Source organism: Aquarana catesbeiana, linkage group LG11, assembly GCF_042186555.1.
Source record: "Aquarana catesbeiana isolate 2022-GZ linkage group LG11, ASM4218655v1, whole genome shotgun sequence".
NCBI classification, from domain to species: domain Eukaryota; kingdom Metazoa; phylum Chordata; class Amphibia; order Anura; family Ranidae; genus Aquarana; species Aquarana catesbeiana.
The window spans coordinates 203,722,963-203,738,623 of record NC_133334.1 but is presented as its reverse complement, the minus strand read 5'-3'; the positions used below and the strand labels follow the sequence as shown (position 1 = coordinate 203,738,623).

The 15,661-nt window shown below is 40.5% G+C and overlaps 1 protein-coding gene across 1 annotated transcript in view; it reads left to right on the top strand.

Moving 5' to 3' along the window:
* Positions 1–15,661, top strand: part of CTSF (cathepsin F) — a 192,531-nt gene that overhangs the window by 26,521 nt on the left and 150,349 nt on the right. Inside the window, exons 3-6 of the mRNA XM_073605173.1 lie at positions 8,073–8,154; positions 8,247–8,314; positions 8,425–8,500; positions 12,664–12,777. Of these exons, the coding sequence (XP_073461274.1) occupies positions 8,073–8,154; positions 8,247–8,314; positions 8,425–8,500; positions 12,664–12,777 (340 nt within the window). The remainder of the gene's footprint in view (positions 1–8,072; positions 8,155–8,246; positions 8,315–8,424; positions 8,501–12,663; positions 12,778–15,661) is intronic.

Genomic DNA, 15,661 nt, shown 5'->3' with positions numbered 1-15,661 from the left:
TGCTTTGGGTGCTCCAATCCACATAAGTCCAGGATTCTCTCATCTCCAGGCTCAAGCTTTTCACTTTTAAAGATGCTTTTCCACAAACATTCTACTTATATCTTTATGGTAAGAAGAATGATCAATGTACCAGCACTCACTTTCAAGGTCAAAAGGTTTGTATACGGCAGTAAAAACTGTGCTGCAAACTATTTCCTTGCACTTGACATGAGTCCATCTTGCAAGCATTTTACAATTCACATCTGCTTCTTTCCATTTCCACAATTTGCTTTTGTAATTTGCTGTGGGCCGACCCCTCATTGCCTTCAATAGAGCAGTTACTTGGATCATTCAGTCCATAATTACACCTGAATGGTATACCAACATATACATATACCCCCACACGATGGTTCAGATAGAATCAGCTTGACACCAGTGTTTATCAGATCTTCTATCCAGACAAAGCGGCAGTGGAAATTCTTGCCAGTATCCTCACCATGAAAGGTAGAAAGGTCTTTTTCATCCATATATGTCATAGCCTTTAGCATATTATAAACAACTGAATCAACAAAGTTTCAGATCATGACTAGAGTGATGAATTTCACTCACCTCTCTTATAAATTTAGGAAAACCACCCAACATACTATAATTTATGCTATGCCAAGCCATTGTGCAGCATCTCACCTTAGATGTCAAATATATTGATCAATACGTATTATGTAATATGTACAGCGGTTATGAAAATTATTTTAGGTTTAAATGCTTCTCTTTGGTTTTAAGATAAAGTTCAAGAAATAAAACATAATGAAAATAAAAAATGAAAAGCAAAATATATCAGGAAAAGGGAGAACAATTAAAAATTAGGGCGTTGAAGAAAAAAAAAAAAAAAAAAAGGTCCATTGCTTGATCAATATTGAGAGAGTCCATGAATTCTTTATAATTCCTTGTTGTCTATTCAGCATTTCTGCCATAATTCTCCCCCACTAGCCAGCAATTTCAGACTGTGCTTCTGCTATTCACATGCAAGCAAGTATTTCCGGCAGTACCTGAAAGACAACTCTCCAACAAAAACTCATTAGCAAGGTCCTTAAACGTTGTTTGAAGTTAAAACAAAGCACTATTTACACATTTACAGTTTGAAGCTAATTCACCCCCACTGCTAGAGAAGTGTCATCTGCATTCAAAAACAGATCTGGAGAATGTACATCTTCTGCATTTATGACACCCTGTACCCCCTTCAACTGCTCTAATAATTTATCACGTTCCCCTCTCATCTTGTCATACTCAGTCTTCAGGTGGTCATATTTCTGTTTTAACTGAGAAAACGGTATCCAGGTTTTGGACCTTTTCTTATTATTATTTTGGTCAGCTCCGTTTTTCATATAATTATCACCTATATTTGACCCGATGTCTCCTCTCTGGGTGTTATCATAGGATATTATCTTCTGATCTTTATGTTCAGTATTTGTCCTAAACAATGTGGCAAAATCAATTTTGACAGCCTGCTCATTTGACTTTCTCCATAAATGGTCTGCTCTCAACAACATGTCTTTTAAATCATGAGGATTTGGGGTAACTAATAAAATATTTTGTTTAATATCTTCATGCAACGCATCTAGAAACATACTCATGTGTATCAAGCCCCCACGCTCAAAGGCAAGATTATTACCGACCAATAATTCCATAATAGTTGCTATCCTGTGTGACAATTCATAGGGAGATTCATTTTGCATTTGTTGGATCTTCCCATGAATAGTAACATCAGAACCTACACCATACAAAACACATAATAATTCCAGTAATATGTCCCTTGTCCTCAGAGGCTGAATACAGATCTGTTTAATTCTCATCCAAAGACCACTTCCTACAGAATGTTGTATCACTCTTTCTAAGTCAGATGGGTTGAGATTGTACATATCTCTGACCTGCTGCACGTCACAAAACCATTTTAAAAATCAGTTTAAATCATGGTATGGAACCATTCCTATTTCTTTAAGAATTGCGTCTAATTCCTTTGGTTTCAAAGGCTTCATTACAAGCTGAACTTCACCTGTATTATTATTATCCTGGTCACGGCACCAATGTAGTGATATGATATATTGGGTGAATAATTAATTTAGTAGTTATTATAATGATGATGCAAGTACTTTTCCGCAGCAACCCAATTCTTCCAGAGAGATGCACTTTATTGACTTCCAACACAGAACAAAGTCCACAGATGTCAAAAAATTTGACAGAGTATATAATTCAGAGTTCCATTTTTCCTAGGTCTGCGCCTTCATAGTCATACACAGACAAAACTATATAGACTGAACGCCATGTTATATTCACTAGACATTGAATGGCTGAGCAATTTGATTGGCCGTCTCCATTCAGGCCTTTGATATGCTTTAGTCTTTCAGACAGACAACAACCCCCAGCTGTGAACAGCTGCAGTCATAAACCGCCCGAATTTGCACTCCCGCATATCAACATCAACAAGTCCCCTTAGATATGTGTAATTAGATTAGATTACATTATATACCACCTGAACACCCTTTTGAGCCCTGGAATACCTACATTCCTAATCTGTATTCTTGCATATTAACATCAACAAATCCCCCCTGATATATTAGTACCCTGGGAGGGAGTTTATGCTAGGTCAATATTGTACTGTATGTGTACATATATATAATAATATAATACCCCACTGAAATCAGCGAACATATTACAACAGACGGGTGATCTGTCTATCAAAGTCCCGGGACTAGGAGGTGGGGCTGCATGTAACAGCGAGTGTGGGGAACACACGGCAATTGAAATGAAAGCCGCTAGTGATGTTCCCTGCGCTCTGATCGGCCGTCTCTCTCCTCTCTCTTCCCCTCCGCGATCGCTGGGAGAAGGACTGTGAATACCAATTTTACCCTAAATCGCTTTCAGATCACTCCAATGTGACTACAACTCCAGTGCTGCAAACACAATTATGTTAGAAATAGAAAAAAAAAAAAAAAAGCAGTTAAAACTTGAATTAAAGAAACATAAACAGTTGTAAAGATGCACTAAAAACAGGTAAACGATAGTACAGTTCCTGTGCTATAAAAGCAATTATTCAAACTTATTGTACAGAAAAACATCATTTAAAGTCCGTATATTATAAGAAAACTTCTTCCGATCCATCACAAGACTACAATCAAACTGCTTGCTAATGGATTTAAAAACATTTTTTTTGTGGTTTTGTGGTGGCGCTTACATGCTATTTTGATAGTTCGTACAGTACACTGTAATTCTGTTGACTTGCAAGTTTGTCCTCCAAGCAGCAGATGTGCACACAACTAATCTGTCTGGATTCTGTTCATTTTATGGCTTATGATGCTATATAATCACCAGTGGTCTTTGCTGCAGTTTGCCTCTACGATTAAGCCCCCAAAATGGCGTCTGAGGAATTCTCTATATGTGGAAAGCAGGCGATGAAGCCATCTTTTACACATCTCATTTACATTTATGTAACATGGAGTTGGTGTCTGTGTACAGCTGTTCACCATTTCTGTTTAAGTCTACTAGAGCCTGACAAGTCAATCCTGTCCATCTTGCACCAGTCTATTCACATGCTGATCCAACTGACACGAATTTTGGGGGCATTCGAGAGGTACTATTTTCATTGTTTTAGGCAATAGTGATGATGCGTAAGAATACGGAACTCCATACTGTTCTTTTGGAATGTAAGATGATAAAAGCAACATAAAATCATGTAACAAACTTTTGTGTAGATGTGATTATTAGTGGGGGGGTTTACATACATTCTGGGTGGCTGCAGCCACTGGGATTGTGTGTAAATCTGGCAAGCAGACTCCTACCTGTCAGGTTGCTTCGACACCCCCCCCCCCCCCTGAAGTTTGTTGCCATTTCATGGGTGTACACAAATTTAAAGCGGAGTTCCACCCAAATTTTGAACAATATCTGTATGTATTCTCTTCCTTGCCTAGATGCTGACATGCCGTTTAAAAAAATTTAAATCGCCGTAATTACCTTTTATTTTTCTATTCTTCTTTGCACTTCCTGGTTCTCCTCCCGTGGGAGTAGGTGTGTTTCTAGCCTCTCCCAGACTCCTGGGAGCTAGTCTCAGGCTTCCCAGGATACCACTGAGCATGTGTGGGAACGAGCGGTGAATGCTGGGAGCACAGCATTCACCACATCCAGGAAATAAATGCTTGTGGGCTTCAAATGCCCACAATGAAGATGGAAACCGCCTGCAGTAAATAATATAAGTTATTCTTTCCGACGAAATCTGACACAGGCGGACATATTACACACAATATGTGAGTATGTAATGCTGAGAAGAAAAGTTTGTGAATGAACTCAAAAAAAAAAAAAAACGATAGATAGGTGGACCCCCGCTTTAAGGTTTGACACGTTGGGTATCTGTTTACTTGATACAACCTCATCTTTTATATTTTACCAAAAAATTGGGTAGTTTATTGTGCTTGTGTGCCCTAAAATTGACTTTAGTGTATTTTTTTTTTTTTCTGAAATTTTGCGGTAATCTCATGTGACACAAAACATTTGAACTACCACTATTTTATTCTCCACGGTGTCTGCATTTCAGATTTACATGTTTTTGGCTTTTTATGTAATCTTCAGGGCTAAATTTTTTTTTTTTTTAGCATGTGTGCAAAAAATAAAATGCAAATGGCAGCGAAAGGGTTAATAACGAAATAGTGTTAAATGTATCATGTGCATAACTTGTTAGAGACGTATAATTGATAGGTATTAAGTTACAGTAGTGTATTGTGAATAAATCAAGGTACCGTATATACTCGAGTATAAGTCGTTCCGAGTATAAGTCGAGGCCCTAATTTACCACAAAAAAATGGGAAAAACTTAGTGACCCGAGTATAAGACGAGGGTGAGAAATGCACAGCTACTGTAAGTGGAAAAGAGGGTCAAGAATGCCCATTTGCAGCCTCACTGTGCCCATTTGCATGCCTCACTGTGCCCATTTGCAGCCATAGATCCCCTGAACTTCAAACTCGGTAGTTATGGGCTCCTAGATGCCCCCTAGCTGCAGCCAAAATTTGGGGTCTCTGAACCCAAATGGTCCCGAAATTACATTGCTGCAGATGGACACAGTTGACCGACTTTGGGGCCCCGTATGTCGGGGCCACTTAGTACTAGTAACCCCAAATTTGGAGTGCGAACTCAGTGGAACTAGCACCATAAAATATACAAAGCTGGGGTTTCTAGCACCAAGTGTTCCCAAGATACAGGGCCCCAAAAATCGGTTCAGAAAATGTCAAGCACTTTCCTGCAGCAGAGAATGACATTTTCCGAACCGGGTTTGGGGCCCCGTATCTCGGGGCCACTTGATCCTAGGAACCCCAGCTTTGGATATGCTATGGTACCAGTTCGACTGGGTTTGCACACCAAACTTGGGGTTCCTAGCACCTAGCGGCCCTCAGATACGTGGCCCCAAATTCAGTTCAGAAAATGCCAAGCACTTTTCTGCAGCAGAGAATGACATTTTCCGAACCGAATTTGGGGCCCCGTATCTCGGGGCCACTTAGAGCTAAGAACCCCAGCTTTGGATATGTTATGGTACCAGTTCCACTGGGGTTGCAATTTGGGGTTCCTAGCACAAAGTGGCCCTGAGATACGGGGCCCCAAAGTCGGTTCAGAAAATGAAATTTTTTGCTGCAGAAAAGTGCTTGACTCGAGTATAAGTCGAGGGGGGCACTTTCAGCACAAAAAAATGTGCTGAAAAACTCGACTTATACTCGAGTATATACGGTAAACAACATATACAGTACTTGCGCTTATGTCTCGAATGACCCATAAACAGAAGTCCCAAAAAGTTCAAACTGTTAATCCATCATAGAAGGTGTTAAATCGCTTGTGTTAGCACCACCTTGCAGCTCTCTTAATCAGCGGGCACTGAGAACTGTGAAAAAACAAATGGAAAGAAGAGCGTACGGGCTCTGGTGCAAAATCTTTTTATTTAATGGTTAAAAATGTATAAAATCAAATCACTCACAAATTATAGGTAGATACAAGCTTGTAATGCATTTGGTTTCCCTCAGCATAGTGTGTCCTGGGCAGAGGCTGGTGGCATACACTACAGGGAGACAGGATGTTCAGGTCAGTGTGCGTACTGACAGGTCTCACTTGTACAAGACTTGGCGGCTGTCGGACAAGCTAGCGCCCCCCTCATTATCACATGACTTGAAGGGCCGGAGTATAATAAGCTATACGGATAGTTGCTAAGACCACGCATTTCAGAGGGCGCGGCCTCCTTCTTCAGGTCTGTGAATAAATGTATAACAGTAAAAAAAGATGCCAAAGATTGATTGGTACTGATATAATAAAACATGCTGAAGTGCAATCAAAGGCCTATGCTGTAGGTTTTCCTGCTGTCTGTGTCTCTACTGTAAGTGTTTGCCTAGGTGATCACTGCAACTAGGACCAAGCTGATGGAAAAATATAAAATTTTACAGTTGTCACTAGAGCAGTAAGTGAGAGGAAATCCTTTCATTTGGGGACTCTGGTTCCAGTGACAACTGTCTGAGAGGACATTTCTCCTTACTTTGAAGAGATTTACTCTCACTGACTTGTGTCTCTAGGATTGGAAGAGAAGGGACAAGCTTCCTAATTGGATATAACCAACAACAAAATAAACCTGGCAGTTTATTTTTTGGCTGGGAAGGATAAGCACTCCTGTCGGTTCTTTACATCTGGGGGAGCTCCATTAGAGAGATTTCACCTCACTAGTACAGTGACAGCAGTTTCACCAGACAGAAAGTGAGGAAACATTTGTAGCAGGAACACAGACAGCAAAACATATCTGACGGAAGTTCTAATGTCCCTTATGCTTATGAAAAAGCTTTTAATTCTACCTGTGGTGCTGTTGGAGATTTTCGCTTACCACCTGTCTGGTGGATACACATTTTAAGGCCCCTTTAACACTTATACAACTTGTCCCATGATTTTGTACTGCAAAATCGTATGACAAGTCATTCTCCATTATTGTCAATGACTACCATTCATATTGGCACGACTTTAAGTCGTGCAGACTTCAAAGTAGTCCCTGCACTACTTTGGTCCAACTTCCATGCGAGTTGTACTCCATAGACCTCAATGTTAAACCCTCAAGTAGCATGCAAATCGTACCTGAATAATATAGACAAAATTTCAGTACGACTTTGTAGTCACAAGCTGTAAGCACAAGCCTCACACCATGTATGTTTTCATTTGTTAATGCCAAAGTTGTGGCAAAGTCGTACAAAGTAGTACTGCTCCCAAATCGCGGCAAAATAGCGGCCTCGAAATCGCGGTAAATTCGCACGACTTTGAAGTCGTATAAGTGTGAAAGGGGCCTAAAACAAATTTCCGTGAAGCATTTCAATTACATATATAAAGACATTGTTTGGAAAGCATTTAAACTAAATTCTAGGTCTGCTGGGAAAATGTACACATGTTAAGAGGTACTTGAGCTGAGTTGGCTCAATTTTGGCTTTTGAGTGGTACACTTTAACAAAGTTGTTAAACAGTGTTTTATGACTCAGTGGACTGCATTCATAAAAACCAGAAGAAATAATCCTTTGGTATTTAGTCAGATTCCAACAATTTTTTTAAAATGCTTGCTAGAAAATAATATCTCACATTTTATTGGTCGAGCAGTAGTCTTTTTGGGGAGTCTGTTTAGGTGTTGGTAGTTTTTGTATCTATAGCTGTCTCATGTAATTAAGGTTAGAAATGTAACACTTGAGTACAAAGACAGTATACTTCAATGACAGGTTACCGGCGGCCGCAGCTGTTCATGGCAATTCGAACAGCCAGTGATTACCTTCAGTGATTGCTGCTGGATATACTTTGTGTGCATCCAGCAGCAATCACCACAGGTAATCGCTAGCTGTGCAGACAGCCACGACTAGCTGCAGCCACTGGCAACCTGTCATTAAAGTGTGTGGGCTCGTCGGCCACAGCTAGCCGCTTATAGGTGTAAAAAAAACAGCAGATTCCTGCCGCTATTTTCACAAGGGCAAAAAGCCAGTGCGAGTGTAGCCTAATATGATAATTCCAAACTCCTCACCTAATCGCTACTTTTTTTTGTTGTTGTGCAGGGAGTAAAGTGCAACTTTGTAGTGTTGCTGGTGCCATGGCTAAATGAGACAAAAGTCTTGCATCAGTTGTGTTCACAAGAAGGTCTGTATGATGTGAAAGCTCTCTGTTTTTATTACATATAATATTTTTGGCATGTTTTTACCTCATATCTGCCTCTTATTTGGTCTCTTTAGATATTATAAATGATGTGGCAGAGACATCCTCACCTTCAAATCAGGATATGCTTTCATCAAATACGGAGGTATAACAATTTGTATCTTTGTGTAGCCCTGAATACGGTTTAGGCCTTGATATAATATGCATTTTAGTGTTGCTTATTGTAACAGTATTAATTTGCTTTTTTTCTTTTAGGATGCGCTGCTTGAGACATTGTCATTATTTAAGGAGTTTGTGACAACTTATAATAAAACATATCAAAATGATGAAGGTTAGTAGTTTCAATCCAACTATCTAGTTGCAACTTTGTGTTAATTGTGTTAACCTGGAGTAGTAATTTTCTAGCAATTTTTGTAATGGTATTTTGTTTATTATATTGATAATTATAACGCTACCTTTATGCCATAGCAATAATGAATTGGGCCAATAAAGAGGAAGCAAACCATGAGATGCATACAGAGAGTACAACCTACCTGCTCATCACTTTGGTTCTCCCAAATTATCTTACAGAATGACACAGGAGATAGGTTTCACCCACCTGGAACAAACTGATAAGAGGCATGGAGGAGCTCAGCTATGAGGAAACGATTGGCTGAACTGAATTTATTCTCTCTTGAGAAGATTAAGGGGGGATATGATCAACATTTATAAATACATAAGTGGTCCATATAGTGAACTTGTATGAACTAATTATTCACTTTAAGGTCATCACAGAGAACAAGGGGGTACTCTTTACGTCTGGAAGAAAAGAGATTAATTCTCCAAACAAGGAAATTATTCCTGACAGTAAGAGCTGTCAAATGTGGAATAGACTCCCTCAAGAGCTGATTCTGGCCAGCTTAGTAGATTGTTTTAACAACTTCAGCCCCGGAAAGATTTGCCCTCTTAAAGACCAGGTCATTTTTTGCGCTACGGCACTGTGTCAGTTTAACTGACAATTGTGCGGTCGCGCAACTCTGTACTCAAACAAAATTGACGTCCTTTTTTTTTACCTACAAATAGAGCTTTCTTTTGGTGGTATTTGATCACCTCTGCAGTTTTTATTTTTTGCGCTATAAACAAAAAAAGACCAACCATTTTTGTAAAAAGAACATTTTTTTTTTTTTTTACTTTCTGCTATAATACATATCCAAAAAATATAAAAAAACTAATTTATTCATCAGTTTAGGCCGATACATAGTCTTCTAAATTTTTTTGGTAAAACAAGTCGCAATAGGCATATATTGATTGGTTTGCGTAAAAGTTATCGTGTCTATGAACTACGGTATAGATTTAGGCACTTTTTTATTTTTTTTCTGCTGATGGCGGCGATCTGCGTTTTTTTTTTTTTTTTTTTGCAGGACTGCGACATTGCAGAAGACAAATCTGACCCCAAATGACACTTTTTGGGGACCAGTGACATTATTACATTGATCGGTGCTATAAAAATTCATTGATCAATGTAAAAATAACACTGGCAGGGAAGGGGTTAACACTAGGGGGCGATCAAGGGGTTAACTGTGTTCCCTAGGTGTGTTCTAACTGTATGGGGGATGGGCTTACTGGAACATGACAGAGATCCCTGGGAACAGTAGATCTCTGTCATGCCATCTGGCAGAACGGGGAATTGCCTTGTTTACATAGGCAGTTCTCCATTTTGCCTCTCCTCACCGTGATCGCAGGTCGACATTGAGTCCGTGGGCGGCGCGCACGCCCACTATCCTCCTTGCAGGGACCGACGTACCCGCACAGGAGAGTCGACCTGCCACAGTATATCTGCGTGACCTGGTCGGCTAGTGGTTAAAAAAAGGCCTGGAATCTTTCCTAAATGCACATAACTAGATACTAATAATTCTATGTAGAGTTTATCCAAGAAGTTGCCTCTTGGGGATCAAGAAGGAATTTTCTGCATCGCTGTGGCAAATTGGATCATGCTTTTATTGTTTTGGTTTTTTGCCCTCCTCTGGATCATCTGTGGGTTTAGGATAGTGTGTGTGCGTGTTGTATTTATTTTTTTCTATGTTGGTTGAACTGGATGGACAAGTGTCTTTTTTTCAACCAGATTAACTATGTAACACACATCGTCAAACACATTAGAAGGAAGTCATTTTGCAAGAGTATTTTAGTAGCCTTCCATAGCAGTGACATGGGTCCCCAACACTTTTCAGCGCAGTATATACGCAGGAGCAGTGCACCTGGCAGGTGAGGATAGGTGGGATTGGGGTTAAAGGCACTATGCTTTCTTATTCATTTGCTGGAAGAACTGAGCCACTCACCTTTCCTAAATTTGAGGGATTTTGTCTTTTCCTTGGTTTCCTGTCTCCACAATGGTAGAGAGGCAGGCAACCACCTCTCCTTGCTATGATGGTACTAGTTGCCCCCCCTGCTGCTGCTGCTGCTGCTTTACATTGAGCAAGATTAACAGGAGAGTTGTAGCTTGCTTTCTTTTGTGAGTGATGGTAGTTCAGGATCCGTGTCAGGGGACATGATGGTTGCATCACATTCAGAAGTAAACTAGCAAACAAAACCCGAAGGTGGACCAGATGAAGTGGGCTGTTGCTGTAACAGAGGAAGTGCAAAGTGTGGCATACAGCCCATCATCTTTTTTTTTCTTTAAAGGTGCCTTCAACTTTCCTTCCCTTACATCAGCATAAAAAAGGGAGATTAATACCATCAATCAGGACAGTGCATGTTTATGGAGCTTTGGCGCAGGGTACCAGTTAATTTGGAGCACATGGTCTCTTAACTATACAGCACTTACTATAGGCTCACATTTGGTGAGATGGCTGTGATGTTTAAAAGAGACGTACAGCCTGAACTTGTTTGTCTGGGCTTCTCCAAAGGGTCACAAGAGTGCAATTCGTTTTGCACTCCTGTGACTCGTTTTCATCAGAGAGCAGTCTGAAGTCCGTTCTCTACTGACGTCACACATATAAGTCCAGGCACCGCATCATCCCGACTCTGAAAGTCTGGATCTGCCAGGTGCCTTGACTGATAGCCATCTCAACCTCTGAACAAGCCGCTGAGACGACCGCTTCCCACCCCTCCACAGCTCCAGTGAGCGTGAAGGGGCAGAGCAGAGAGCTGCTGATTGACAGTCTGCAGCTCTCCTCTCGCGGAGCCGAGAGAACCGAGCCATCGCCAATGATCGATGGCTCGGTTCTCAGTGCAGAGACGCCGGGGGACAGATGCACCATCGGTCCGATGCTGCATCCATCTAGGTAAGTATGATTGGGGAAAAAAAGCCAAACCCATACTTCTATTTTAAGTGCTTGTTTCCTTATTTTGTGTATGTGATTCTTTGTACAATTACACAGACAACAGCCCTGGAAGACAAGAAAATACTAATTACTTCTAGCCTGGGTCCTTGTAAAGTCTTAGGCTCTGCTTAATCTTTAAGAGCCTTAGCTTGTTACAATTTCTTTACAATTTCTTTCATTGTCCCTAGAGGTTTATGTGGGTTAGGGCTAAATTGAGGATTTTTGCAACTCCCTTCTTGGCTTCCCTAACTAGGATTTGGGAGCTATTAATAGGACTAGCTGTCAGTATGTTGCAAAAGGGACTTTGAGCTTAGAAAGTTCCAGCTTCTCTTTATAGACAAAACATTGCATGCTGTGCACAAAATAGAGGGTTTTGGTTACGTATGTCACCCTATGCTAACTTGAGGCAGAGGTGGTGGTATCTATCTTCTGGGATGTGCAGAAATTTGTTTTTCTTCCCCATGCTTATGTCTATTCAACTTGATTGTTATTTTGCTTCCTATTCTTTGTACAATTCACATATTATATGCTCCCACCTTTATTTGGTCCCAGTAGCCATAACCTGTATAATACTTTTGCAGTCAAATGTGTTATATTTTTTTATCCGCATAGCAAAGCATAGGTCTTCCTCTGCTAGGCAGTGTTAAGGAGGCGGCTGGAGCATTAGAGCAAAACTAAATGGTGAATACTTATCTGTCCAATGGTCCCTTGCTGGAGCTGGCATCTTCTGAGTGCTGGTCTTCAGGCCTCTTCATTGGCTGGTGGGGGATGATGGCGCGCATGTGCAGAAGCTAGTCATCCCGGCAGCGGCTCTTTACCCAGATGGAGACTTATGGAGACCAGCAAAGGAACTATCCTAATAGCATTGTCTTTTGAGGTTTTTTTTGCCCCCATTCGCACATGTACATGGAATTTCACTGGGTGAAAAGCTATGCAAGTTTTTATAAATTGACCCCTTCTAGTCCATCCTTATTCAGAATAGACAAAAACAATGTTCTAAAACTCAGAGCGAGTTATACTCGGTAGAACTTGAGTTCTTTATAGAAGTGATTGCTTTTTTGTCAGAAATTGCCTGTACAACGTTTCATTGTGTAACTTTTTTAAACAAAAAATTTAGTCAAAGTTGTGCGGTGCTTTCGCATTTTTAATAGGTCATCTTATGAGCATGAAATCTGCTTTTATTATGTTTTTTCAGAGGCTCTAGGACGTCTGCGCATATTTTCTGAAAATCTCAAGAAGGCCAAAGATATCCAGGAGAAGGACCAGGGGACTGCTGAATATGGCATCACTAAGTTTAGTGATCTTACAGGTAATTAAAAGGCTATCCGCAAGAAAACCAATTGTTCTGAAACATCATGTTAGGGATATTAATTCTACATAACACTGGGAAGTAATATGAAGATGTTGTAAATGTTTTGTTTATTGCTATGTCTGTAAATATATATTGCAATACCATCCCATGCTGGCACTACTAAGCTAGATTTCTAAGGGCTAAGCAGCAGCTCTTTACCCGGATGGAGACTTATTGCAAGCAACATTGATACATAGCAGGAGAGAGTCATTTTTTAGCTACAGGATTAATTTTGAAACCAGCTAAATCCAGTCTTTCCTCCTTTCTTTATCGACTATTGAGGGACACCTCATTTCATATTCATGAACCATGTATTTTGGTGTCGCCTGCAGGAGATTGGACAATAGCTGAAAAAAAAACTGAAGGTCGGCCCCTAGGGGCTTCAGGCCCTTCCTCTAATCATCCTGCACAGCTTAACTAATGTTGGCCATACACTAGTAGATTTTCAGATGAGAATATTCGTATGAAAATTCTTTGTACATTTAATGAATGGACAAATGTTGTTGGAAAATTTCATCTTTTTTTAACGTTCAGTTTTAAAATAATCATTATTTTTTAATGAAAACCATATACACTGTCCTAAAATTTGTTTGATTGAGAAAAGTTTTCCTTTCCACCCCTTCAAATGTTCTCCTTAATGTGGTTGAAAATGAATGTTTATTTGACCCCACCAACGAGTAGAAAATCGAGCGCAAGTTCTTAAATCAAAAATTTTCGAAAAGGAAAATCCACTCATGTATGGCCAGCATAAGTGAAAGGTCATATGTCCTCTTCAGCTTTGCTGTTTTAAAGACTTTGTGAAGATTGAGGCTGGAGGCTTATAATGAGAGATGGCTGCATTACAGTGTTTATACTTCTTTGGCTCCTGTGTTGTGCTTGGAACAAGTGGGAGCTAAAAGAGAAGTATGGATTTTTTTTTTTATCCCATAATCATACTTACCTAGGTGGATGCAGCATCGGTCCGATGCTGCATCTGTCCCCTGCCGCCTCTTCACTGAGATCCGAGCCACCAAACACCGCTCGGTTCTCACAGATGGCCGGGAGGAGAGCTCCTGCCTGTCAATCAGCAGCTCTCCTGCTCTGCTCCTCTATGCTCACTGGAGCCCTGAGCTGTGGAGGGGCGGGGAGCGGCCGTCTCAGCTGAGAGGCGAGACGGCTATCAGTCCAGGCACCTGGCGGATCCAGACTCCCAGAGTCGGGATGACATAATACCTGGACTGATCTTGGTGACATCAGTAGAGAGCAGACTTCAGACCGCTCTCTGCTGAAAACGGGTCACAGGAGTGCAAAACGAATTGCACTCCTGTTACCCTTATGAGAAGCCCAGCCGAATGAGCTCAGGCTGGTCTTCCCCTTTAAACAGGCTGCAATATGGTCGGCATTTTTTTCAGGCTGGCTTCCCCTGCCTGACCTGGAGTTGGTTGCTTTTACTGAAAGAGTGTGGGGTTCATTACACATGCATTCCTTTATTCCTGGATGGACTTTAGATAGCACCTGTCTGCCATTTTTCTGGGATAGGAACCATATGGACACTAGCCATGATTGGGGACATTGAATTCCCAGTGAAATCTATGGGTTAATGGTGACCATTGTTGCAGCCTAACTGTTTTATGCCTACTCCAGGTTGCGTGACTACACGATTGGGTGTGGTACGTGGCCATGCCTAAAGTTAGTTTATTTTACCTCCCTTTCCCGCGCCCTTCTTGCTCAAATAGCATTTGGCAATGTCTGGCACCAAACAAAGGTCAGCTCAATCTTGAATGCTGAATTTTATGCAGCTTTAAATTAGACTGCGACAGAGACATTTTGTGATACTTGTACACTGGCCATCAAGTTATTATTCTGTGCACATATTTCTGAAGAATATTTTAAACTTTCTGGGGTGCCTAAGCCAAATTATTTTACAGTAGATATGTTTTAATCTACCTTGGAGTACCTGTTGCAGCTATTTTCTCAGTGTGACTACGGGGGGGGGCATATGCACCCCCCTTCCCCAGCAAAGTCTGAATCTGGCATGCTGCTACTTATGGAATTGAAAGTAGAGCCTTTCACAGAACATGCTGAGGACAAATCTCTTCCCTGGCTTAGCAATTAAGGTACCCAAGGTTCTGTCTGTACAGAAAGTAATGAGGTTTCTATGATAATTAACCACTTAAGGACCAGGCCTCTTTCTGAGATTTGTTGTTTACAAGTTAAAAACAGTTTTTTTTTTGCTAGCAAAAATTACTTAGAACCCCCACAGATTATACATTTTTTTTTTTCTAACACCCTAGAGAATAAAATGGCGGTCGTTGCAATACTCTGTCACACTTTATTTGCGCAGCGGTCTTACAAGCGCACTTTTTTTGGAAAAAATACACTTTTTGAATTAAAAAATAAGACAACACTAAAGTTAGCCCAATTTTTTTATACATTGTGAAAGATAATGTTATGCCGAGTAAATTGATACCCAACATGTCACGCTTCAAAATTGCGCCCGCTCATGGAATGGCGACAAACTTTTACCCTTAAAAATCTCTATAGGCGACGTTTAAAAACTTCTACAGGTTGCATGTTTGACTTACAGAGGATGTCTAGGACTATAATTATTGCTCTACTGATCGCGGCGATACCTCACACGTGTGGTTTGAACACCGTTTTCATATGCGGGCGCTACTCACGTATGCGTTCGCTTCTGCACGTGAGCGCGTCAAGACTTTCTTATTTATTTTACCTTTTATCTTTTATTTTTACACTGTTCTTTAAAAAAAAAAAAAGTGTCACTTTTATTCCTATTACAAGGAATGTAAACATGTCCTGTAATAGAAAAAAAGCATGACAGGACCTCTTAAATATAAGATCT